This window comes from Nestor notabilis, unplaced genomic scaffold (assembly GCF_000696875.1).
Source record: "Nestor notabilis isolate BGI_N333 unplaced genomic scaffold, ASM69687v1 scaffold6209, whole genome shotgun sequence".
Taxonomy (NCBI): Eukaryota; Metazoa; Chordata; class Aves; order Psittaciformes; family Psittacidae; genus Nestor; species Nestor notabilis.
Genome location: NW_009943204.1, coordinates 14,233 through 39,147, shown reverse-complemented (window position 1 = coordinate 39,147; position 24,915 = coordinate 14,233). Strand labels below are relative to the sequence as shown.

At 38.2% G+C, this 24,915-nt stretch overlaps 1 protein-coding gene across 1 annotated transcript in view; it reads right to left on the bottom strand.

The window, feature by feature from the left end:
- SEMA5A (sema domain, seven thrombospondin repeats (type 1 and type 1-like), transmembrane domain (TM) and short cytoplasmic domain, (semaphorin) 5A) overlaps nt 1-24,915 on the bottom strand; it is a gene marked incomplete at its 5' end in the record, with an annotated part of 87,550 nt that overhangs the window by 50,785 nt on the left and 11,850 nt on the right. Inside the window, one exon of the mRNA XM_010021803.1 lies at nt 18,707-18,854. Coding sequence (XP_010020105.1) covers nt 18,707-18,854 — 148 coding nt within the window. The remainder of the gene's footprint in view (nt 1-18,706; nt 18,855-24,915) is intronic.

Below are 24,915 nucleotides of genomic sequence, written 5' to 3'. Positions count from 1 at the left end.
TGGCCAAGGCTGAGCCCATCAGTGATGGTGGCAGCACCTCTGGGGTCACAGTTAAGAAGGGGAAAAAGTTACTGCATAGGAACAACTGCAGGTGGAGAGAGGAGTGAGAATATGTGAGAGAAGCAGCTCTGCAGACACCAAGGTCAGTGCAGAAGGAGGAGAGGAAGTGCTCCAGGCACTGGAGCAGAGATTCCCCTGCAGCCCATGGTGAGGCAGAAGATAATGACACTGAGCTGCGTTTACATATCCACAGGCAGATGTTAATGTGACTACATTAAATAAATGCACTAATAGCTAAAGCAATTTCACTGATAAGAAAATTCAGGTGTTTGGTTAGAATTTGTGATGAAAGTGTTAGGATTCAAGCAGTCAACAGGACCCCAAGGGAGAGTGAAGAAACGAAGATGACAGAATACAATTCTCAATAATCTTTGCTTGGCAGAAGATCTCAGAACCTTAAAGGGGAGGATCAAATGTGTTGGTTTGGGGTTTTGTTTGTTTGTTTTTAATGCCAACTAATTTCCCTATTCATACTGCTGCAGTTCTAAAAAAAGCACAAGAAATTGTATCTTCTTTTAGTTCCATAATTCAAAAATGTGTATAATGTGGAGCTTAATTTTGGTCACAGCCTCTAGCACATCTTAAGTGGGTAGTTTCTCAGCAAGATGTGTTTTAGTAAACATTGTAGTAGCAGTGACAGGGTATAGAAGGTGAGGCCCACATCCTGTGCAGTTAATTCTTGGTTTATAAAACCAGTCACTCTGCAGACACTGAATATGAACTCTGTGTTAATTGATCCCAATATATGAAACCTAAGAGATTCAACAACCCAGGTGTTTGTGTACCAGTAGAGAGGCATGAGAGAGATGCCTAAAAGGATTTCAGAAAGTAGGAGAACACATGTTGCTTACTAAAGATTTTTCTAAGGTATACAAAATTATGCATCATTACCCTGCCTTCTTACTCTTTAAGATCAAGTATTACTTAGATGAGTTTTTCAACACATGCTATTTTGGAACAGAACTTTTTTTTTAATTGTTATTTTGTAACTGTTTTGCTACCTAAGATTGCATCACTGCCTCTTCATGTTTGGACAGCTCTGTGACAAGTCACAACTTTGAAGCTATTGTTCCTTGAATTGTAGCTGATGTAGCCAAAACATTTCTAAAATTATGGAAGTATTTCGTTAAATCTCAATTTTATGAAATGGAAAGTTCAGTACTTGTTTCCTTTGGAAGAATCTGTGGTGGATGCATGAGGGTAATTTTTTAGTTTTTAAACAAGGACTCTGGAAAGAATCAGTCCAAGATGACATGGTTTATCCTGCTCAGAGGTGAACAGACATTTCATTTTTACCTGGGAATGTTCCAAAGACCTAATGTTAGCTACATGCTAACACTCGAACACAGGATCTATAATCATATGGCTGCTCACGTCTCAAAGACACGCAACTTTACAGAAAATGCAAATTACATTTTAGAGGATTCAGTAACATTAAACCTCAAAAAAATTTAAATCATTCAGTATTTCAAGTCAAATGAGAATAACATCCTCAAATAACTTATAACCCCATCATTTCTTCCATCATTTTAGCTTTAGAGAACAATTCTCAACACAGGAGGAAGCCAAGATAGAGGAACCACATCTCATGCTATAATAGTTCTAGACTATTACACACATCCTAAAGTTGTGTTTTATCTGTAAAATTCCTGTCTTTCCTTTCTTGTACTGATTGCAAGAAGGACAATTGGATGCACAGACTGTATGCATTTCTAACAAAACAAAGCAATTCCTTACTAGGGGTCACATGGATTTACATGAATGCCAAATTCAGGTTTCTTTTGAGACTTTTAATGAGGTCCCATGTGTCCCTTTCCTACACTGAAGATTATTAATTTAAAAAAAAATAATAATTTTAGACACCCGAACTGATAACAATATTGGTTAACTGTTTGCTGTCTCTTCTCTATAGGTGTATGTCTAGTAGTGAGTACCAATGGCAAAGACAATTGTTAAAAAATGCAGAGGGACTCAGAATACAGAATGAAGAAATGGAAAGCATTCTTTTCAACTTACAGGAGAAAAAGAACTGTGGTGCATTTTTCTATTTATCCTTCAGAAAGACTTTAAAGATGATTTTTGCTTTACAAATTAATCTCTTCAGCTCAATATTAAAAAAAGTCTGAAGTCTTCCGAAAAGAGGGAACAGATTAGCTCAGAGACTTAAAGATGGCCTTTCGAAGAACCAATAGTAAAGATGTAGCAACTATCATCCTGACCTCTTAGAAGGGTTTTTCTCTTTAATGAAAATGTCCTCTGTGTCTAAGCTGTCTTTGAAATCATGCTGTCATGGATTAACCTAGCTGGCAACTAAGTACCACGTATCCACTCGCTCACTCAGCCACCCTTGAGTAGCAATCGGTCCCTTCTGGCTAACTCCCCCAGTTTATATACTGGGCATGACGTGCTGTGGTACGGAATACCATTTGGCTACTTTGGGTCAAGTGTCCTGTCTCTGCTCCCTCTGAGCTTCTTGTGCCCCTCCTCACTGGCAGAGCATAAGAGACTGAAAAGTCCTTGATCAGGGTAAGCCCTACTGAGCAACAACTAAAACATTGTTGTGTTAATCAGCATTGTTCTCAGACTAAAGCCAAAACAGAGCACTTCACCAGCTACTAGGAAGAAAATTAACTATATCCTAGCTGAAACCAAGACATGTGATATCAGCAGAGCCCTATGAACACCCTGGCTTCCCTGGTAACAGAAAGGAATCCTCATCAGCACCAAGTTAAGGGGAATAAATCATAAGGTGAGGCATGAGCATGAGGCCTGAATTAGGTAGAGCTATTCCCTCATCTGCATGTGGCTAGCCATCAGCCCTTACATTAGTGGAGGAGGGAGGGAAAGTTCTGATCCAACTCCTGGTACAAACCAATCCCATCAAAGGCTTAGGCAGTGTGAGTGAAAACTGTCCTCCCTTTATTCTTTTTTTTTCCAAAAAGTGTGAGATTACTTACCTCATTTGTTATGGTGTGAAGACCTAGCACATAATGATCTTTACAATCCAAAAAACTGCCCAAGAAGTTAATGATTTTAGGTAGTGGGAAGAAAAGAACAGTAATAGAAGTCCCGGCACAACTGAGCTCTAGTTTCCTTAATTCAAGACTTTATGCAAAGATAACCTAGTGGTAAACTATGAAGCTGTAGAATGTGCTAGTATAGGTAAAACTACATTCATTATACACTGTCAGCTGTTTCATTTGCTTTTCCCTCACCAATACATATTCTTCAGATTTATTTGTCATTTTAAGCCATTTGAAAAATGTTCTAAATTTAAAAAATGTGTTGAGAATTCTCTCCTCTAAGTCTGGACTATTTAATCGTTAGTTACAATACTTTGCATATTTGAATGTGTACTGTTCTGTCCTAGACAGTTTAAAAGTAAGAAAATGAGGACATCATAATTCAGAAAGTCAGGAATATGCTTTTCCAGTATAACAGGCATTACAGTTATTTCTTCTTGGTTTCCGATCTGAAAATAACAGAATTGTTATTAAACAAACTATTTAAGAGCAACCTTTATGTTTTCTAATGCTGTCTTTTGCCTCATCTGCCTCTGTAACCTGGAATACTGCCAATATAATGATTCAAAGTCCTGTTATGCAATGCTTTCAATTATAGTTGGGACTGTACAGGATTTACGGTGACTGAGATGCAAATTTTATTGGCATTAATTCATAGAAGCCATTCATGCTTTGCTGCTTTTGATGAATGAAACAATCCCAAGCTCATGCAGTAATTGGTACTATTCAAAATAAGAAAAATGAGAACAATACCATGAACTAAGCCACTAACTGAAACAGGTAAAGTCATTCTTTCTCTAAATCACCTCTCCACAACAAAATGGCTTTCGGAAAAGCTATACAAATGTGGATTCTACGAAGAGCCTGACCCCAGCATGAATTACAGATTCAGTCAAGTCAAGGCTTAAAAATCCTTTTAAACGCTTTGCAATCAGTTTCATAGCCTTCACCTCAGTATCCTTTACCTTAGGCAGCCAGCCAGACAAACTTGGACTAAGCTGCTCCCCAAGACACAGGTGTCTATTTTTCACTTCTGATATGGCTGTGCTCCTGATTCTTACTAAAAGCTTACAATATGCTCATCTATTATGTATGTCCTGAGCATAGACACATTTAAAAATACCTTTTTACAACCCAAAATACATCACAGATATACCTATATATACAGAGACACACCTTCTGTAACTTCAACACTAACTGGGAGTTAAACTCCACTGTTAGACTTCAACTGGAAAGTTTTAGAGATGGCCTTTAAAGGCCTATCTGCATTTTTGAGTCTAAAAAAAAAAAAAAAAAAAGTCTTCCAACATAGTATAAACTCTGCAGAGTTAAACGTTCAAGTTTTCCATCACAGCATAACTGTACCACTTCCTCATATATCTTTCAAAGCTCACATCCAGAAAAGCCCTGAAAATGATACTGTGTTTGTACTGTACACTGAAAAATATACAGACATGGTTTGTTAACTTTAATTAATGGAATTGAATAAGCATGTATCCATTTAGGAAAACCCTTTCTTTATGAACTTGTGTAATCTCTTCACCACTTAAAAAAAACAACAAACCAACCACAGAACACTTAACATTTTTTCCAGGGAAAATGTAGGGAAGGAATCAATTGGAACAGCTTTGTATTCAAAATCATCTGTGAAGCATCAGTTATGCTTGTTGGCATCTGTGCTTCAGCTGTGGGGTTTGGAGTTTTTATTTTTTTAATCACGTTCCTTATTCCAATGAGTAAGTACTTGATTTTGTGCATTTACAGAGTTGGGAAGTGAATTCATCAGGGACTGTTCATACTCCCACAGCCTTTAATGCCATTTCACTAAAAGAATATAGCAACTTTAAAGCTTCACAGGACATCTTTTTTACAAGATCTTGGTAGGTGACAATTTTACAGTATTAAGCTAGGTTTGGAAAAAAAAAAAACCCCTTGGTTCTACTTATTGAATTGGGTAAAGAGAAAAAGATGACACCTAAAAAGACAATTAAACCAGCCGACAAACAAAAGTGCCTTGCATCGAATACATAAAAAATATTTCTAGTGGTAACACAAACCAATTGGGAATCCATTTATGAAAGCAGTCAGAATGACAGAATGTCTGAGACTGACCCAGGCACCCCTGAAATCCAAGGAAGACTAAATAGACTTCAATGTCTTCTGGATTGGGCTCCATTTTAGCAGTGACAACCAAGCACTAAAACTGACACTTGCGTGACAGTTTGTGACTCCATACAAAGTGTAACATGATTTTGAAGAGCTACAGAAACCCAGTCGTGTATTTTCTCCATTACTTTAAAAGATCACGGATTCTGAGTCCTCTTGCTTCTACCTCTAGTAGCCACCATTAGCTTATCAGGGTGCAAGTGCAGGGTAGGTGTGGTGTTGTGGGGGGTTAAGCGTAATATAAGCTATTGTTAAGCAGTTCAAAAAAGTCCTGCAGGGACTCACCTTTTACCCTTGACTGAGACTAGGTTCCTGGTTTATGTGTCCAAGGTTAAGAAATATGAATACAGTGGCAGAAAGGACTGTGTTTTGGCCAACTATTTTTTTTTTTTTTTCCCAGAGAAACATAAAAGAATTTTCTTTGCTAGTTTCTGCTCTCTTGAGAGGTGACTTCACTCAAGAGAAAAGCATTAGGGGACTAGTCCCTGACCTGTTCTCTGCAGCACAAATGAACAAAGAAGATAGCTGAGTTCAGAACAACTATTGATAAGGGACCTAAATCAGGGATACGAACCAGCAGAGTGCTACAGGACGGAAACTCATCATGGGCACTGTATTACAGGCAGAGAGCAAATGCTTGCTGTCAATTGAGAAATCTGAAGAAGGGGGAAAAAAAAAAAATCAGCAGAACTACAAGCAGGGAAAGAAAGGTCATTAAAAGCACAAAGCCGTTCTTCAAAAAGCTGAAGTTGTGTACAAACAAGAAATAAACAGCAAAAGTCATGAAATGTGGCATATTCAATGTAAAAGTACAGTAAGACAGCAGAAAAGAATTCAAGGAGGACCTTTGAAACTCAAACTCAATCCTATTTCAAACACATCAGGGACATAAAGATTCCTACAGAGTCTATAGGCCAAAAATATTATGAAGGCATACAAGGTGCATTCAGAAATGGCAAGACCACAACAGGCTGTGTTGGTTGTAGTCATTATGGAGCAAATAGACAAAACGAACAAATAATGTCACCAAAGAATGTAACTGAGTTAACAGAAATAAGTAAACTGATACTAGGAGCACACAGCTTCCTGCTTAAAACTACCTTCCCATCTGAGGCCTGGAAGATGGTAAATGTGGCACCATTTTTAAAAATACTTCAGGAAGTTCAGGGGAACTCTAAAACAATGAGCACAGCATCGGAATTGGGCAAATCAATGGAAATCATGGTAAAGCATGAAATTAGTGGACACATGAACAAGTATGATCAACTGGAGAACAAAATTATATACCGTGCTTTTTTATAAAAGGAAGCTATGAACCTGTCAGTTTCTGAAGGAGTCAACAAGCGTGGATACAGGAGGTGAGTTGATACAGTTTACTTTGAATTCAAGAAGACATTTCACAATGTCTCTCAAAGTCTCTTAAGGAAATTTGCAGCCACAAGCTAAGACAAGAGCTATTATCCTTTCACAGATAATTAACTGCTTAAAAGATGGGAAATGGAAGAGAGGAATAAATGGTCGGTTTTCACAATGGAACATGTCCAACATGGTCTGTGCTGGAACCTGTGGTTAAACATATTCAACAGCACTGGCAGTACTATAGTATCTAAAACGCCACCTACTTCCAGGAAAACACTCTGTTATCAGGCTCTTTCAGGCAGAATGTAGTTCTAAGAACTAACCTCATCAATAAATTTCCTCCAAATAATCAAGGGTGTTCACCTTATCAAATGTGAAGGATTGATAGTCCATTTTCATCTCTACTTGTCTGACTACTTCAGGCAAAGCCCTTGTGTGACTTTAGCAAAGAAACTTTCCTAAATCTTGCACTCCCATGATTGAAATTTTCCTTCTTCTCCACATTTCACCCTACTTGCCCCTCACAATACAGGAAATTCTGCTCATACATATTATTTTTCCTATGAATTTTAAGGTAGCATAAGCTAGTTTTACTTGACATTTTGGGATTATCAGGGAAAGTCAGTTTTGACTTCATAGTAAGGCATTTCATATCGTGAAAAGTGAAAACATTTTCCCCAACTAAAACTACCAAACAATACTGCATTTTTTACTTTTTTCAAAACTACATTAATATGATACCCAGCAAGGTTTTCAATGGATTAGCTCCTATAATCCATCATTTGCTCTTTTTCTTGCATTCTGTGTAATGGATCATTCTTTGTACCAAATTGCTGAGGCTAGATTTCACTATATGTCTAATATTCCTCTTAGCCCTCCATTTCAGAATAAGATTATATGCACTGATATTATTTCTTTTTCTAAGTAAGTTCTTTAAAACCTCTTTAACAAAATATTCATGCTGCCAAGCTGTCTCACACAAATGCTTCAATATGTGAATGGGGATTCTGGATCAGCTTTTCAATAAGGGATAGGACACATAAATTAACTATTTTTAATAGGGAGCTTAGTGAATTTGAAAAGAGGGTTATGTGCTCCTATATGAAAGCATATAGTATACTTCTAGTTTTGTGAGTAACTGCTTGAAAAATGTTGAAACTTCTGACTGAATCTCTTTTCATGCTTTAAATAGAGTGAACATATTTCACTTCAGATTAAAGCAGGATTATAGGTCTTGCTTTTCCAGACAGAAAAACAGCCAGATACGCTCTCTGGAGTTCTGCTGGCTGATGTCATTCAAGGTTGTGAAAAGACTTAGGTAAGTCAGGCAGCACTGAGAGATGTGGGTCTACTGACTAAGTTTCATATAGGTTGTGTTGAATAAACTCAGCTGTGGGAAACCAAATTTTTGATAGTTAAAAGGTATATCCGCAGTAGTATGATATTACCAGAACAGTAAATTGAACACTATCTGAGCTCCCACATGCAGATCTGAGCCATATACAATGTCCTCACAAGTGCTGACATGTAAATGGTCTGCTATAAATCATCTTGGAATCTGCCACTACCTTCATAAACAACCTCCATGTACAAAAAGTGGGGTTGCTTTTGAGTAAAGGAGCAAACACATGAAAAGTCTTGTGTTGAGCACTGTGCAGATGTTGGCTATATAACCGTCTTGTATCTGACCTGGTGTCTGATAATGCAACCTGCATAAATGGCAAATAGCTGTACTGCCATAAGATCTAGGGAGGGATTTAAGTTTCCTTTTCCTCTCTAATTCATGAAGGAAATGAGAGATTCGCTCTTTGACACAGCCTGCTTCTCTTCAATACTTGTGCAGCCTTCTAGCTTGCATATTGTGGAAGAAATACCTGGCCACCCATGATGCAGGATGAACTGCACACAGAGCTGGCAATGAGGATACCCTGAGCTAGGGACCATGAAGGCATTTAGGATGACCTAGTGCCATCTTATTCTGCATATTTAGAGATTGATATGTCAAGCTGTAACTTGCAAGTTCTCTCATGCATCCTAGACAGAACCAACAGGGTTTCATCAGTTGTGCCTGCTGAGGACGTGGCCAACTCCCTTAATTTTAAATGTGAGTAAATTGCTAGCAGAGTTAGCATGTCTAATCTACCACTTTTTTTCCACTTTTCCTTCTGGAGATTGATTCAAAGCCCAGTGGGATCAAAGTGAGTCTGTCCTTCCTCTGTATCATATTGCTGAAAAATAAAGGTATAGTCTACAGCTGCTTTTCTCCTTCTAGAGCCTCTCTGACAAAGCAAAGCAAGAACTGCATTTTGGGGCTGACCTATTTCTGGGCCATTCCCTGTCTACTTAGTGGCTTCACCAATTTCAAAGGAAAGATGAATCAACTACTTTGTCTTCACAGAGTAGTAAATGCTTCACTGATTTCTCATTCTAGAAATTGTTACAAGTAAAAAAGTTGGAGACTTTCATAACGTAAACTAAAAGGCCTATGTTTGTGACTTCAAAGTCATTCACCTTCCTGTTGTTTCAGATGATGTAATAAGGAAACACTCTGCTCTGGAATCTGCAGGCTTAATAGTTTTATTTTCAGCTGCATTTCTCTGGCAGAAAACACACCACATGATGATCAAAAGGAGCATGGTCAACAGGTCAAGGGAGGTGATTCTCACCCTCTGCTCCACTCTCAAGAGACCCCATCTGCAGTGCTGCATTCAGCTCTGGGGCATCCAACACAAGAGGGACATGCAGCTGTTGGAGCGAGTCCAGAGGAGGGCCATGAAGATGATCAGAGGGCTAGAGCATCTCTCCTGTGAAGACAGGCTGAGGGAGTTGGACTTGTTCAGACTGGAGAAGAAAGCTCATGGGGAGACCTTATAGCAGCCTTGCAGTACTTAAAGGGGGCCTACAAGAAATCTGGAGAGGAACTTTTTACCAGGGCATGTAGTGATAGGTCATAGCTTAAAGATGAAAGAGGAGAGATTTAGACTAGATATTAGGAAAAAAATACTGTGAGGGTGGTGAGATACTGGAACATGTTGCCCAGAGAAGTTGTGGCTGCCCCATCCCTGGCAGTGTTCAAGGCCATATTGGATGGGGCTTTGAGCAACCTGCTCTAGGGGAAAGTGTCCCTGTCCATGGCAGGGGGGTTGGAACTAGGTGATCTTTAAGGTCCCTTCCAACCCAAACCAATCAATGATCCTATGCTGCTTTCAAGTACCATGAGGGGTCCTGAAAGTGGGACTCTGAAACCACATCCTGCCTCTAAGCTGCAAGGACAAATCACTGTGTATGCTGGTAAATGTGCTCAGTGTTTTCATGAGTTTGTATTCTCAGACAAGAAGAATGCAATCCCATCCTCTGGCGTATTCAGGACTAAGTATTATTTCAGATTGCTGCAATACACTGAGTCACAATATCTTGAAGAGATGAAGTAAGTTAGAAATAAACAAACACAATGAAAATGTATGTTTGCCTCTTTTAAGGCTTGTGAACTTGTTTGTTAATGATGAATGTCAGAGGCTTTGAATAACTTAATGTCCTTTATTTGGTTGCTGTAGTATTAGAGCAGAAGTCTTCTAAGCCAACAATTTAATGTGGAAGGGACAAGGGAACTAACCCAGGAGGAAAAAACAGGTAGTTTTAATAACTCCATCAATAAATATTCCAAAATTTTTCTCAAATTATTTTCCAACCTGATATAACCTGTGTAAGAATAAGGCTGCCTGACAGTATTTTCAATGAAAAGCAGATTCCTACCACAGCCTAAAAAATTAAAATTTACTATAATGCTCTGAGCCTAAGTGAAAACAAAAGCCGTCAGATAAATAGCATTAATTTGGATAGAATTCCATTTAACTGCACTCAGACAGCTAAGGACTACTGCCAATTAGCTCAGACGACAAATCCGTCTTTCACTCTTCAATGGTTGCTGCAGTAGTGGAGCTATAATGGCAACAGTGCATATTACTTACTCAGGCTCCATTTATCCCTCCATTTACTGGGGTCAAAGTAAAGAACACTGCAACAGAACTCTGCTTTGTGTTAACCATCAGGTCTACATGTAAGCACCCTTTCTGGTATAAAATGCGTAAACACAATTATTGTGTTTGCACTGTAGCATTTTAACTTCAGGTGGCTAAACCTAAAAGGAACAAAATAAATCAGAGGGACAATTTGTTGTAAACTGATTCAACATGCAGTAACAGAGAGGAACATTGGAAACGCCATTCTAGATCAGACATGTCGTCCATGGTTACTGTCAAAAGACAGTACAGAAACAAGTGTAATGCCCAAAGCACAGCTCTCAACTTGATTGTTAATATTCAGAAAAAGATCTAAAACTTTAAAATGTGGTTTACTATGCTAACCTTTTTTTTTTTCCTATTGTAATTCTAGTTCATCCTGAGATCCTCCACAATTTTAGTGGTGTGGGGTTTCTTTAATCCTTAAGATGTAAGCCTCAAAAATTTCTTGCAAGAATTTACAGTGTTTAACAATGCCCTGGATAGAAATTAATTCCCTTAACTGACTTCATATTTCCTTAAAATTCAGTATATTACAATACAGAGGGCACAGGAATCCCAGTGTATTTATAATTTATGTATTAGTCCTTCATACACTAGAACTCTGCCTTCTCTGATTTATCAGAATCCCAATCTTTCATCTTTCTCTGGGACACTTTCCAGGGCTCATCTCACTTCCATTTACTTAAGTAAAACTAAGGAGTTTACATACTTACAAAGATATATCTTTGTAATGGAATAGATTGAAAATTTGTAGATGAAATTATAAAGAGCTTTCCATGATTTCAGTCATCGATCCAATCGTGTCAGGTGTACAAAATAAGCTCAGCTTTGAAGATAACAGCAATGGTGGAAAAACCATATTACTTGCAATATGTAAAACAAAAAGTGTGATTTCAACTAGCTTCACTCCCAACTGTTACAGTCATCTCTTCTGAGATTAGTTTGCATGAATCCCTGGAATGCCTTTTTTTGTCTCTACTGGAAATACCTTGCTGAAACACCCTAAATGCTAAAACTGAATCTACGTTTTTCACTGTTGCACAACTTTTCTGGCTTATAGCTAGTATCTTAACTCATTTGCCAGGATCTCTTGTCTTGTACCGCACAGTGTTTCGAGGTGAGAGAAGGTTTTTCTGTTAATTTTATGTTAAGTTCACGACTTTGCAATTCACTTCCATTACTTCAGCCCTCAAAGACATCTATGACATGCAAATCAACCTTTACATTGATGATGCCCCACAATCCAAATTTGTCTACCAAAATCTATTAAAACACTAATAAGTAAGATCTGGCTACAGTCGCTGCTTTTGGAAACCTAGAGTAACTTCCCAATAATCTGACATTTACCTCCCAGGAGAGGTATGTCCGGTTAGCTTTATTCATCTTTCAACTCCTACATCTTCTTGCTAGTGTATCACTTTGATGATGATCCTATTTTTGTAACAATATATCGCAAATGTAATGCCATATACTTTGAAGCTGCTCTATTTTGACAGAGAACAATGCCAGAAAGGTATGAAGTGGTCTACACTGGCTTAAGGGATTGTACTCCACTTTCCATTTACATCTGAATAATTTTTTACCCTAAAGTTGTTCAGCAGTATGAAAATTAGAGATCAGGTGAAACATCCCATCTCTACAGGCATCCTTTTTTTTCCCTTTTTAAAACCAAACCAACATATTAAATACAGCACTAGTCTTTCCAGTACACCAAGACAGAGATTACTTTGTTCTTCCTTCCACATTAGTGGTCCATGTAAGTCTATTACATTAAGCTTTTATAAGTTGCTGCATTTCTACAGTGTACTAATTACTATAACCAATCGTCATGAGTTTTAGCCACGCACTTTCAGGAGTCAAGGAGGACTGTTCTGCATATTCAAAATAGCCTACACAGGTTTTATCTTATTCCTTGCCTTATTTTTGGCAACTGAGAGTGGTTGCAACTGGAGACAGAACCCATACTGGGCTGACCCAGGAATCTGATACAGTACAGAAAATACTAGATGGGCTAATAAATTACTGCATCCATGATCGCTGGTTGGAGGGCAAGAAGAAACTTCCTCCCAGAAGGAGCCTTAAATTCCCCAAAATACATTTTGATTGCCACAAAATTACACATTCCCTGAGTCTGCCAAAATCTCTGTATATGCCCCCCCGCCTTCTCCCTGTTTATGTCAGTTCTGATTTCACAGAAATGCTACTACTAGCATTTACTAGTGTAAAGCTACACTACACATACTAAATAAGTAGATCTATAAGCACTGGAACTAATGAAGCCTGATTTCCTCTAAGTTTATACTTCAAGCCTTTTAATTCTTTTCCTTCTCTCATTTCCTCTTCTCCTGCTGCTTAGCAGTCCTACTGCTAAAAATTTAAAGACATGTAATGGCTAGTCCCAAACTACATGTGTGCTAACATATATACTCATTGATCAGCACCTGATGCCACCTGGACCAAAGAAGGGACTCAGATGCAACTCTGCTTCTCAGAGTGGGAACTAATTCAGCATGAGCCCCCAGGAAATATCCTCCCAACTTCAATATTGCTCATTAATTAATTCTAAAATCAGTGTAGCATAAAACCTCAGCATCCAACATCTTTTCTTCCTAAATATCTTTCTCCTTTTACATTCATTATATTAAAAAAACATCCTGTTGGGTGCAGAATGAAGGAGGTTTTAGATACTTCTGCTTTCAGTGGTGACCAGATACAACAATGATCACAATTAAAATAGAGAGCCTCATACAGCTGGGTGTAAGGTATTACATCTAAGTAACAATAACAAAGACTAAATCTACAGCATAGGCACTAAATCTACCTCCTGCAGAGCAAGACTTCAGTCAGTGTCAGCTGTCACAGGTTGAACTGGAACTGCTTGAACAAAGTTTTCCAGCAGCTGAAGATTTATTAATCAGCTTTAAATTGTTTTTAAAATTACATGCTTCTCAAGAAATGGATACTTGCTCTGTTTCAAGCAAGAAAGCAAACAACTTGTGGTTTAGCCTTTTTTGGAATTAAATAAATTGAACATAAAAATGACCACTGGATGTGTAGCTAAAGACTACCTTTAACACCTCACATTTGTATATATCTGCACATTAGTTCACCCAGTTTGTATTTCATGTTTAGCTTGACTATACATGCCAAGTTGATAACTCACTTTACTGCAAAAGTTGAGCACCACATTAATCAACATGTTAGCATTTTCTGAAACTATTTCTTGTAATTTTGATTCTTTATTTGTTTTATCCTCTTTAATTACTTGGCATTGTTTATAATTGCAGTAGCATGTGCAGCATCAAAAGAAGACAGGCTTTACTTTGCTAAATTTTTAAAACGTACAAAAAGTAGCTCATGCTCAATGAAGTTTATGCTATAATCAGAAGAAAAGATTGGAAAAGGGAATTATCATGAAGTAGGCAAATGTCATATAAAAAGTACCATTTTTTTTGTATCTCATAATTGTGAGAATATGTTTTCTGGGTTTCCAACAGATGATGCATTATTTCATTTTTCTTTAACACAAAGAGGTCAAATAGAAACTTAAAAAAAAAAGGCAAACAAAAGAGCATAACAAAAATCCTCTTTTCTGGTCCCTTTTCTTCAGACTAGGCATTTTGAGTTTGTTTTGTGAGATGGAAAGTATTTTAAAGGCAGATTGTTCTTTCTGAGGGACTAAGTACTTCTGAAAATCTTTCATCTTCAAATTCCCTTTAAAAACTTAATGAAAGAAAACATTTCTGACATTTGTTTTTTCCGGACTTTTTTTTCTGTCTTGTGGCATAACAAACTTTAGAATAGAGATAGATTTCAGTACACTTCTGAAACATAGAAGAAATAATAGTAATAATAATTAATAATAATGTGACACTAGCAACTATTTCTAAGAAACAGAAAAAATTCCTCATTTTTTTTATTGCACCACAAAACCCAACATGCTTTCTTTTGGTACATGGGAAGTATATACACTTTACCAGTCTCCCATTAGAAAAACAGAAATTAATGCATATGTTAGCATGACCGAAATGAGAACACAGACAAATATATGTAGAGTATGTCACCCAACTTGAGCCTCAAACTAGATTTCTCATTCTAACAATAATTCTTAAAAAAAAAAACAAAAATTTTTATTACTGGCCTGAGGCAAATTGAACTGAGATTATGCTTCTCAGGGGAAAAGGAGCATTTTCTGAAGCAAATATGCAGCTTATCTGAGTATGCAGTAAAATCTAAAGATATTTGTCCTCTGAGTCATATTAGCACAGTCCACAGAATTCCGCAGTTCCTTCTCTAGTGCATGGATTACCTGAATACATGACAGTATTAAGCTTCCCATTAAGCTTTCTATTACCAGATTTTAGCTGCTCTTAAATTTGGCTGTGATGGTCCTATGCCTTATTAGACAATTTCAAGCATTCTTTACAAACTTTGATTAAGAGAGTGGCTTTCACAGGTCCTTATGGCTCCAGATTTTGATTTCAAGCTTCATCTTTTTGACCCTTTGGAGTCTCTATGGTCTAATTCTCTTATATCATAATGATTTATGATTTTCTATATTCAGTGTAAATGCTTTCAGTCCTAAGTCTCTGGACATCTATTTTCATGTATTGAGTGAACTTCAGAGAGACACATCCTTAAAATATCATCATGTTAATCTCTCTTTGGAATACTTACATGCATCAAAAGATTTATTATTATCATTATTATTTTATAAGATGCTAAGTTTGCAATAATTGCAGGGAACACTCTACTGACTCCTGATAAAAATATTCAAGTATCTTGGTTGATTTCTGCTCTAAGACAGATAAAACCAAGGAACCAACTGTTGAGAAACATGCAAAAAGCAGAACTCAGGCAGTAGCTGCCTTCTGTGATATTACGGACTGAGAGCAATACAACCAAACTAAAAGGAAGGAAAGGTGCTCAGTAAAAGTTATGTAGTATAAATCATTAGGCAGACACAGACAACAGCCATGAATATGGTAAAAGCTGCAACATGAGAACAGCTAAATAGATTAGAATTGGCTATCCTGCAGTCTCATAGCTTGGTTGCAGACTGGAAAACAAGAGGTAGGTTCTCCTATGACATAAAATCTGGCCCCCTGGCAAACAGCTGCAAGACTTCCTTTCTTAAGTGTTATAAAAACAATTGTTTTTCTTCCCTGAACCTTCACTGAAGACTAGTTCTAAAACCAAAGAACTGGCATACTGGAAAGGGGTCCCAAGACACAAGTCTTGACTTTACAGACTAAGATTCTGAACTATACAGCTGCAGAAGGCCTGTGGCAACTCACGCCATTCAAAGGTTTCCCAGAGTTCATCCTCACTGAAGGTAAGAAACCTGTAGAGTCTCTTTTTAGATTAAAGCTATCATCTAATGGTTGAAAGAGAGAAATGGGCATTTTAAGTCCCTAAATCTATTCTTGGCTATGCCTTTAACTCACTTGTTTGGCTCATAATATCTTTTGCTCTAGACTGAATATCCAGTAGAGAGGGCAGATTAGTAACGCTTTCATTGCAACTTTTTCTGAGATTATTTAGCTTTCCAAGTGCTCTGATATACTCAGAATAAAAGGTTTTAAAACCAAATTAAGTTCAGTAAATATCTTTCATCACCTAAGTTTACTATCACTACAACCAGTAAAGATGGGAAAATAGTAGTAATAAGGCACAGTAGTTTCTCCTTCATTCAATAACCCATAGTTCTAATAATATAGGATATATATCTACAACAATAAAACCAGAAATTTGGTTGAAGCAGAACCATCTCTGATGAATAAAGAAGTTTTTATATTCCTGCTCCTTGTTCATTAGGATTTTATTAATATAAATATTTCAACAATAAGAAGAATGCATAAAAATATTTCACATTGCTCTTTCCTACATTAATGAAACAAACTCTTAGAAGAACTAAAGTACTTTCTTCTCCAGGTACAGTTATTGACAAGGTCCTACTATGGCTGCAAAACTCTTGACTCAAGACAGGTAACTTTCAGGTTTCAATTCACTGAAACTTAAACAGAATAGAACAGAGACTTTATACCCGAGTCCTTTGTCTTCCAAGAACACCGAGTTTATAGCAGATTTCTACCTTAGGTTGGTTTCCATTTGTGCTAATTGGTAATAGCAAGACAACTATGTACTCCAAAACTAAGTGGGTTTTTTTTGAAAACATCAATGCAATAATTTTCTAATTCATAAAAACAAACAAACAAAAATTTCTACAGCTGAACTGGTAACTGTTCTGTGACATTGCAGAGACAATGTGCTAAGACTTGCAGTAAATTACAAAACCCAGTATCATTAATCTCAAATCAGTTATAATGAAGAAATTTTGACATGAAAGTTTTTTCTTCTTTCTCATGGCACTTCCTGAGAAAATTAGAGCTATGCATTTTTCATTTCAGAACATGGGAACATTTGCTGCAAAACAAAATACGGCTTTCTTTAACAGACGTCAGTATGGGATAAACAGGGATGACTGGGACAGAAAACCTTTAGATTGTGCTCTTTCCTATGTAGTCAGGAATAGATCAAGACCGTATGTCTGCTTTTTTTGTGTACCATCAGGGGGAGACAAATATTTTGAAAAACTTGCTATAATTTTAAGTTATTAGGTTCATTCTTAAAGTTCAGCTGAGACAAGAACAAACCTGTTGGACATTTTCAATCTAATGAAAACACAATTCTACCAGCAGGATAAATGTTAAAAAGAGAACAAATCCTGGAAAAAATCCTGCATAAACCCTTACAAATAGAAAAAGGTAATAAATTATACTTTCTTTGGTACTGAATTACTGCAAGTCTAACGAATAGACCACAGATGATGACAAACCTCATAATTAAGCTTACTCTCTGAAATGAAGGCATGTAAAAATTGGTTTAATATGCAATAAAAACCATGTCTTTTTCTTCTGCTTCTTTAATATTCTGAACAAAATTGAGTACACGTTTCTTGGTGTACAACATTAGGCCTGGCCATTAAGCACAACATGGCTGAAAGCAAACTCTTGTTTTTCCTTTGAACTGCATTCATTCCTCGTCAGTGGGGAGGTTAATGCCACCATCTGTCATTCACAAGCAGAATCTGTCTTCTGCAGTTCTGGCCACTTCAAATTTTCACCCATAATACCCCCTCAGTGACAATCCACCAGTAAAATTGAAATTACCAGGAAACAGCACCCCAATGTTCATCTTCTGATATTCACCTACACTTGCTAAGACTTTGTTGCAGTTTCTCATTGCCCTGCAATAATATTCTTTCTTCTGTTTTTGACAGTGTTATCCATTCAGGAATACTCATACCAAGGTTATCTTCCCAGCACACTGCGGTGAACGTGTCACCCTGCTTTCTACATGTTTCTGCAATGTTTCTGTCCTTCACCCACATACTAACTACTACGCATCATCTCATTCTCCTTCAGGAAAGCAATGTCCCATTTTGATGTTCCCACTACACAAAACCTACCACCTAGATTTGTTCGGGTATAAGAAAAAGGCCTCACATGCTTTCCCATATGTTTCTTTTCACAAATTGGGTATCTGTAAAGCACTTCAATTTATTCAGAATCGTCCCACTCTAGCTTCAAAGCCTGACAGCTGCTAGGCTGCTGCCATGCTAAGATGAAGAGCACTCTTCAAGCTTACTTCACCACTTCCTGGTGGTTCCCTGTATTCAATTATTAGCTCCTTATGTATTTAGATTTTAAACTTATATTTTTCTGTGCTGTACAGGACCTGACACACTGGACTCCTGGGCTCATAGTGAGAGTTCCTATGTGATAAAAATAAAACCCACCATAAACCTGTCAAGGACACATCCACATCTGTACCAACCTTGCCTCAGGAAGCTCATATTCTAGAACAATATTGTAAAAAAGCTGAATTATATATATTTTTGACCTATAAATTGTGTGAATTTCAGCACACACAAGCAACACAGAGACAAACACACCCCGGTGACTCACATTAGCAGTAGGGCATGCAGACCTACACAGCTGCCTTATCAACATAGAAACATCCATGGCATATGGCTGTAGATAACTGCTGAAGGGAAAGATGAGAGTTACTTACCACACTGCAGCCAGGGCAGTCAGGACCATTTTCACATGTCCTACGCCGCGCCTGGATCCCTCCTCCACACTGAGCAGTGCAGCGCTCCCATGGACCCCAGCCTGTCCAAAACACATGAGGGGGGCACAACAAATGCTCATTGCAGTACCTGTGAGAAGAGGCAAACAAGGAGGCAAAGAATCTATTTAGTACCAAGACAAGACCTCCCTCAAAAGTCCCTCTTTGCATTATTCAGATAAATGTTTGTACAGGAAAATATTTCATACAAAGGGCCCCTCTCTATTCATGTAGCACTGAAGTAACAGTTGTCACAGTGCACAAAGTGTTTGAACACTTAAGATCTTTTTTAGGCTGTAATCGTGTGGGTGAAGCATTTGTTTGCTTTATTCCGTGCCTTTATACAATCCATGCAATACAAACATGCTATTGCACTGTGAGTATGTGAGCAAGGTTGACAACTGCTGTATTAGAACAGTTGTGGTTATACATCTGAGGCAGAAGTGAGTCGACCAAACAAAAGGCAACCATTTATGCAGAAATCTTTTATCAGTTCCAGCTAAGCATTGATTAGGATCCATCGTTCTCCTCTACAGAGGAGCTTTTTGTTTTCTACAGTGTCTCCACTTTTATGGGTAAAATAAAAGCTAAGACATTGATTCTAGTCATATAGAATTGTACTGTTTTCATAATGTGATTACTTTATCTTCAAAGGGGTATTTTTAGCTGTTAAAATCTTTAAAGGATTTCCCAGTGCTTCAAACTGACTCAGAGGTCTACTAGGTTCTTGAGCAAAGCAGGAATATTTTACAATGAGCTGTCATTACTGTAACAAGACATTCAAACATGTGAGATGGTCCCAACTTTTTTGTAAGTTTTTAACTTTTTGTAAAAACCTAAGAATCCTGAGTTTTTGAGTGTGCCATACAATAACCCTAGCTGTAACATAAGCTGTTTAGTAAGGACTCTTTATAAACACCTGAAGGGTTTGGGCTACCAGCAAACGTGACTGGGGCTCTGGAAGAGACTGAGCTGTTATTTCAGATAAAACAAAGCCATGACAGATATTCAGAAAACAGATGACCCTGAAGGAGTGCTCTAATATTTTATGGATGTGGCTGGCTGGCTCTTGTTCTGAATACTGACTGTCCTGAACTCACAAATCAAACTGTTACAATGTTTCTTCATTTTTTATACCAGCCATCAAAAATCCACTGTCTTCTTGTCCTTCTAACAAGTCTCCATCACTCTGAATTCTCCTGAGTGACTCAAATAATTCAGAAATTAATTTTCTACAAAAAGAGAAATGATAGTATAGACAGCTGTAATTTTCAACAAGAATAACCAGAAAGACCAAAGATCCTCAAGCTCTAATTCTTAATTACCAAGGAATCTGCACAATCAGAATTCCATGGTGCCATGGTTTAAGCTCAGCCAGTAACTTGGAACGATGCAGCCGCTCGCTCACTCCCCCCACTTCTTCCTCCCCCCACTGCCGGAGGGATGGGGAGGAGAATCGGAGGAATGTAACTCCCACGGGCTGACATAACAGCACTCCAGTAACTAAGGTATAATACAAACCACTACTACTACTAATACTAATGATAAGGGAAATAACACCGCTCACCACCCGCCGACCGATACCCAGCCCGACCCGAGCAGCGATCTGGGCCTTCCAGGTGACTCCCCCCAGTTTCTATACTGGGCATGACGTGCTGTGGTATGGAATACCCCTTTGGCCAGTTTGGGCCAGGTGTCCTGTCTCTGCTTCCTCCCGGCTTCCCCTCCTCCCTGGCAGAGCATGAGCCTGAGAAAGTCCTTGGTCGGAGTAAACATCACTTGACAACAACTAAAACCATGGGTGTTATCAGCGTTGTTCCCAGGCTGAAAGTCAAAACCACAGCACTGCACCAGCTACTAAGAAGGAGCAAAAATGACTGCTGTAGCTGAACCCAGGACACATGGGAAAAAAAAGTTGTTTGTCTATGTTATATACAAAAGTAGGTTCACAGATGCTGGAACCTGTGATTTATAATATGTCCCTAGGTCTGAGGAAATGCCATAAAAATTTAAAAGCTTGGGCATGGAGTAAATAAGGGAGTGACATTTAGTTTTGTGTTTCTATATAGTTAAGGAAACTTGTAAAAGCTTATATTGACCTGGCTCCCCAGTACGAGACATGGAGCTCCTGGAGCAAGTCCAGAGAGGGACTACTAGAATGATTAAAGGTCTGAAGCATCTCTCATATGAGGAAAGACTGAGGGAGCCAGGCCTGTTCAGCCTGAGAAAGAGAAGGGGGAGATCTGATCAATGTGTATAAGTATGTGAAGGGAGGGTGTCAATAGGATGGGGCCAGACTCTTCTTAGTGGTGCCAGGCGACAGGACGAGAGGCAATGGGCATAAACTAAAACACAGGAAGCTCTACCTGAACATGAGAAAGAACTTAACCATGAGGGTGACTGAGCATTGGAATAGGTTGGCCAGGGAAGTTGTGGAGCCTCCTTCCCTGGAGATACTCAAGAGCCGTCTGGATGCAATCCTGAGCAATGTGCTCTAGGTGACCCTGCCTGAGCAGGGAGATTGGACTAGATGACCTGTAATGGTCCCTTCCAGCCTCAACCATTCTGTGATTTTGGTACCTGGTCTTCTATTTGCCAGTAATATGAGGAAAATAAACCCACATCCTCAACATTTATGAATCCACTATCTCAGAATTCTTCAGTGCGTGACTTGGGTAAAAGGTTTTTAAGTTAAGCTTATACATAAGCTATGGGTTTCTTCCTCCTGCCTGTTCAGTATTTGCAATTCACAGTTCACATATGCCTACACTAAAGATGCATAGAAATGTTCTGCACTTGGATATTCTTCTTCTAAAACTCCAACAGCTGCACACATTCTTTGTCACATGCAGTCATTTATGTGAATGTTTGTGATAGTTTGCCTCTGTGATCATTTGTTGAGAATAAGCACCGAATGATAGATGTAACATCACCATTTATTTAGTGAAATGAGTACATATTTTGCATAATTTCATTAGGTCTTAATGGAGATATGCTAAGTTAATTTGGAACACACATAGGATAAAGCAAATCTGCCATGAAGTTGAGAACTATTAATATTCAGTCATGAAAAAAGTAAAATTAAGGGTGGCACTCATCTCGCCTTAAAATATAGGCAGGGACAGTGTAGCTGTTTATAAATGAAGGAAGCCACCTAAACTTGAGTAATAGTTCATGCAAAGAAACAACCCTTTAAATACATGATTTATGTCACCCTAAAGCAAATGTCAAATGTAGGTAATACAAATACAGCCCTCAATATACTGATTTTTCTCCATTGACTACAGAAGCTGTGGGGGAGACAGGCACCTAAGTTCCCATTACAGCCAAAGGAAATTTTGTCAATACAAGCTATGGAGACTAGAATGATTAATTTGACCAAATTTAGGAATATACAGTAGCAGGAGACAAATCACCCTGTTCTCCGCAGCCTGTATTGACTAGATTACTACAGACCATAGTGGAAATTCAGACACTAGACACACACATAACACTCACATTTGTAGACTCGTGAAGTTAGGTGTGACAACTCTCACTTAAATGACACCCACAACACTACACAGTGCCACTTTTAGTGTCAATGTGACCTATCGCCTGCTCTTTCACACTTAAATGCAAGACAGAAAAGAAACCTAACTGACACAGTAAGCACTTCAAAGGTTGGCAGTTCTGTTAACCAACACTATTTAAAGATGCAGTTGAAACTACAAGATGAAACTGAAAATAGCCCTCAAATGTCTATGCAAGCTTCTTAACTTCAATTTAGGGGTTTTTTTAAGTCAACAACAGAAGTGAGTGTCAAGTTTTCCTTTTTTCATTTTTTTTTCCCCAGATAAAGAAACAAACAACACAGCATACAAGTAGAATCTTATTTTCATTTCGGCCAACCAGCCTCTGAAAACACCAGGTATGTTTTCATAGCTAGAGACATCCCTGCAATTGATCTTTGAGAGCTGTGCTACAGCATGGGGCTCTGAGCCAAGTTTCATTATATCTCTTCTTGGCTGCATTTCAAGTAACTCAGTAACCATTTTTCCCTTTTGCTCTTTCTTCCCTTCTTAATTTTGTTCTCAGGACCCACAGGGCTAACATTTTACAGTAATCCAACAAAACATGCAATGCAAGATACATGAATCTGTGAAATCACTGCCCTCTCCCCTAATCTAACTGCACTGAGGTCAGAAGGGAGAACAGTCTCAAGAAACGTGGGGTTTGTACAGTGACCCTTCCCATTTTCCCTTGCAGTGAATCCAAATTCAAATACCCTGATAAAAGAATTGTCATACTGGGGGAAGTCCAGTTTGTCCACAACCACTAGTTCCTATAGTAATGTTTTCATTTTTATTCCATGCAATTCCAGTACAACTGGAATTACTAATTCTTATTCCCATGAAGATCTCAACCTTTAGTAACACATCAGCTTATGCCAGTGTTGCCATGTGGCACTGCATGCTACAGGCTAACTGCATGACAGTTACAAATGTGTAACATCTCCAGAGAGATGCTATTTGATTTAAACATATAGTTCTTAAGTTTGAACAATATTATACTAGCATGTATTTAAGAAAAACAAACTAACCTTCATCACTGTCTGACCATTCCTATGCAATATACTGTTATGTGGTAGGTGACTATCAGCTGGTGACTTACTGGGAAGCACAAACTATATTGAGGTTGATGGGAATGCTGGATTCCTTTAATTGAAGGCAGGCACATAATGCACACAGATGCCTTACTGGATTCAGATTGCTGAATTGACAGGAATCCCTCCCCAGGAGATTGTGGAAGGTTGCAGGGGCCAGGGCATGTACTCCCAAGGGCTTCTGTGGAAGAAGAGAAGGGACTAAAGAAAGCAAAAAGGATGGGAGTACACACTTCCCAGCAGACAAGACAGCCATGGGAGCACAAGCAAGCCCAAAGACTTGTGGTATTTGATTTGATCTGCTCTGCTCTGCTAAAGAGGACCAGGCTTGTTCACGCTGCTCAGAAACAGGCAGTGCTACACAGAACAGCATTTAACTTTCATCAGTTCCTCCTTCTCATGGAAACAAGCCCAAAAGCTCTGAATATTTGCTGAGGATTGTGTACTAAAAAAAGGTGACAATATTTACTGCTTCTAATCTTCTTATAAACCCCCAAAATTTCCACGGCTTTCAAACATTTACTCTTCATCTGCAGCCAATTTATTTTTCTACTTCTGATTTGCCATGCTTTCTTGCTTCCTTTTTTCCTAGGTAATAAAAGATAACTGCATTTACTAAAAGCAAGGAAATCTTATCCTAATGTCCCTCATTTCTGCACTGGTAGGAGAGAGACCAGCAGACTTAATGAGCCCACATCCACAGCAATTTCCACAGAAAGGAGAGGACAAACATTTCCACTCAATGAAAAAGTCAAGTCAGGATACTATAGACTCTATAAAGTAAAACCTAGGGAGTTTTCCAGCAGCTTTGGTGAAGATTTCTCATACAGAAAAAAAAAAAAATAAATTTTAAGCCCCTAAGGAATTAATCAGGATATCTTCCATCTGGAGTTTAAACTACAAAATTATTTCATCTGATTAGCAAATTTAGTTAAAATACTATTTTTACTCACTCTCCATATTCTGTGTAAACACACATCAGCCGCACTTTTGACCTGTTTCTACAAGGCGAATTTGCTTTGTAGTACGAGTCTTAACTGCTATTTCTCAAGTGTTTCTCCCCCTCTCCTACCCCCCACTCCCCTTTAGCAGAACCTCAACTTATCTGCAACACTTTAAATTGGTAAATACTGCCATTGATTTCAGGGGACTTACCAGCAAGAACAGAGCTGCCTGATGCATTAGCCATGCTAGGATCATGGCTTTCATGGGCTAAACCAAACATAACCTAGACAAACATTTAGCTCTTAACGTATGAACAAATACTCTTAAACTGAATATGCATTCATAACTGCAGGTGAATTTACGTCAGTTATACTCTGCTTTTTCTGAGTTTGCTTTCTATTGAGTTATGCACTGGACTTCTATTGAAATCACTGTTTTTTGAAAAGCTGTTTCAAAGTTTGACACTGTTGGCTGCAGAAACTGAATACTGTGTTTATGCCCCTTGAACATGTGAAGGTGACGTGAATATGCACTTTTATAAAGACAAATGCACACAATGTGTATA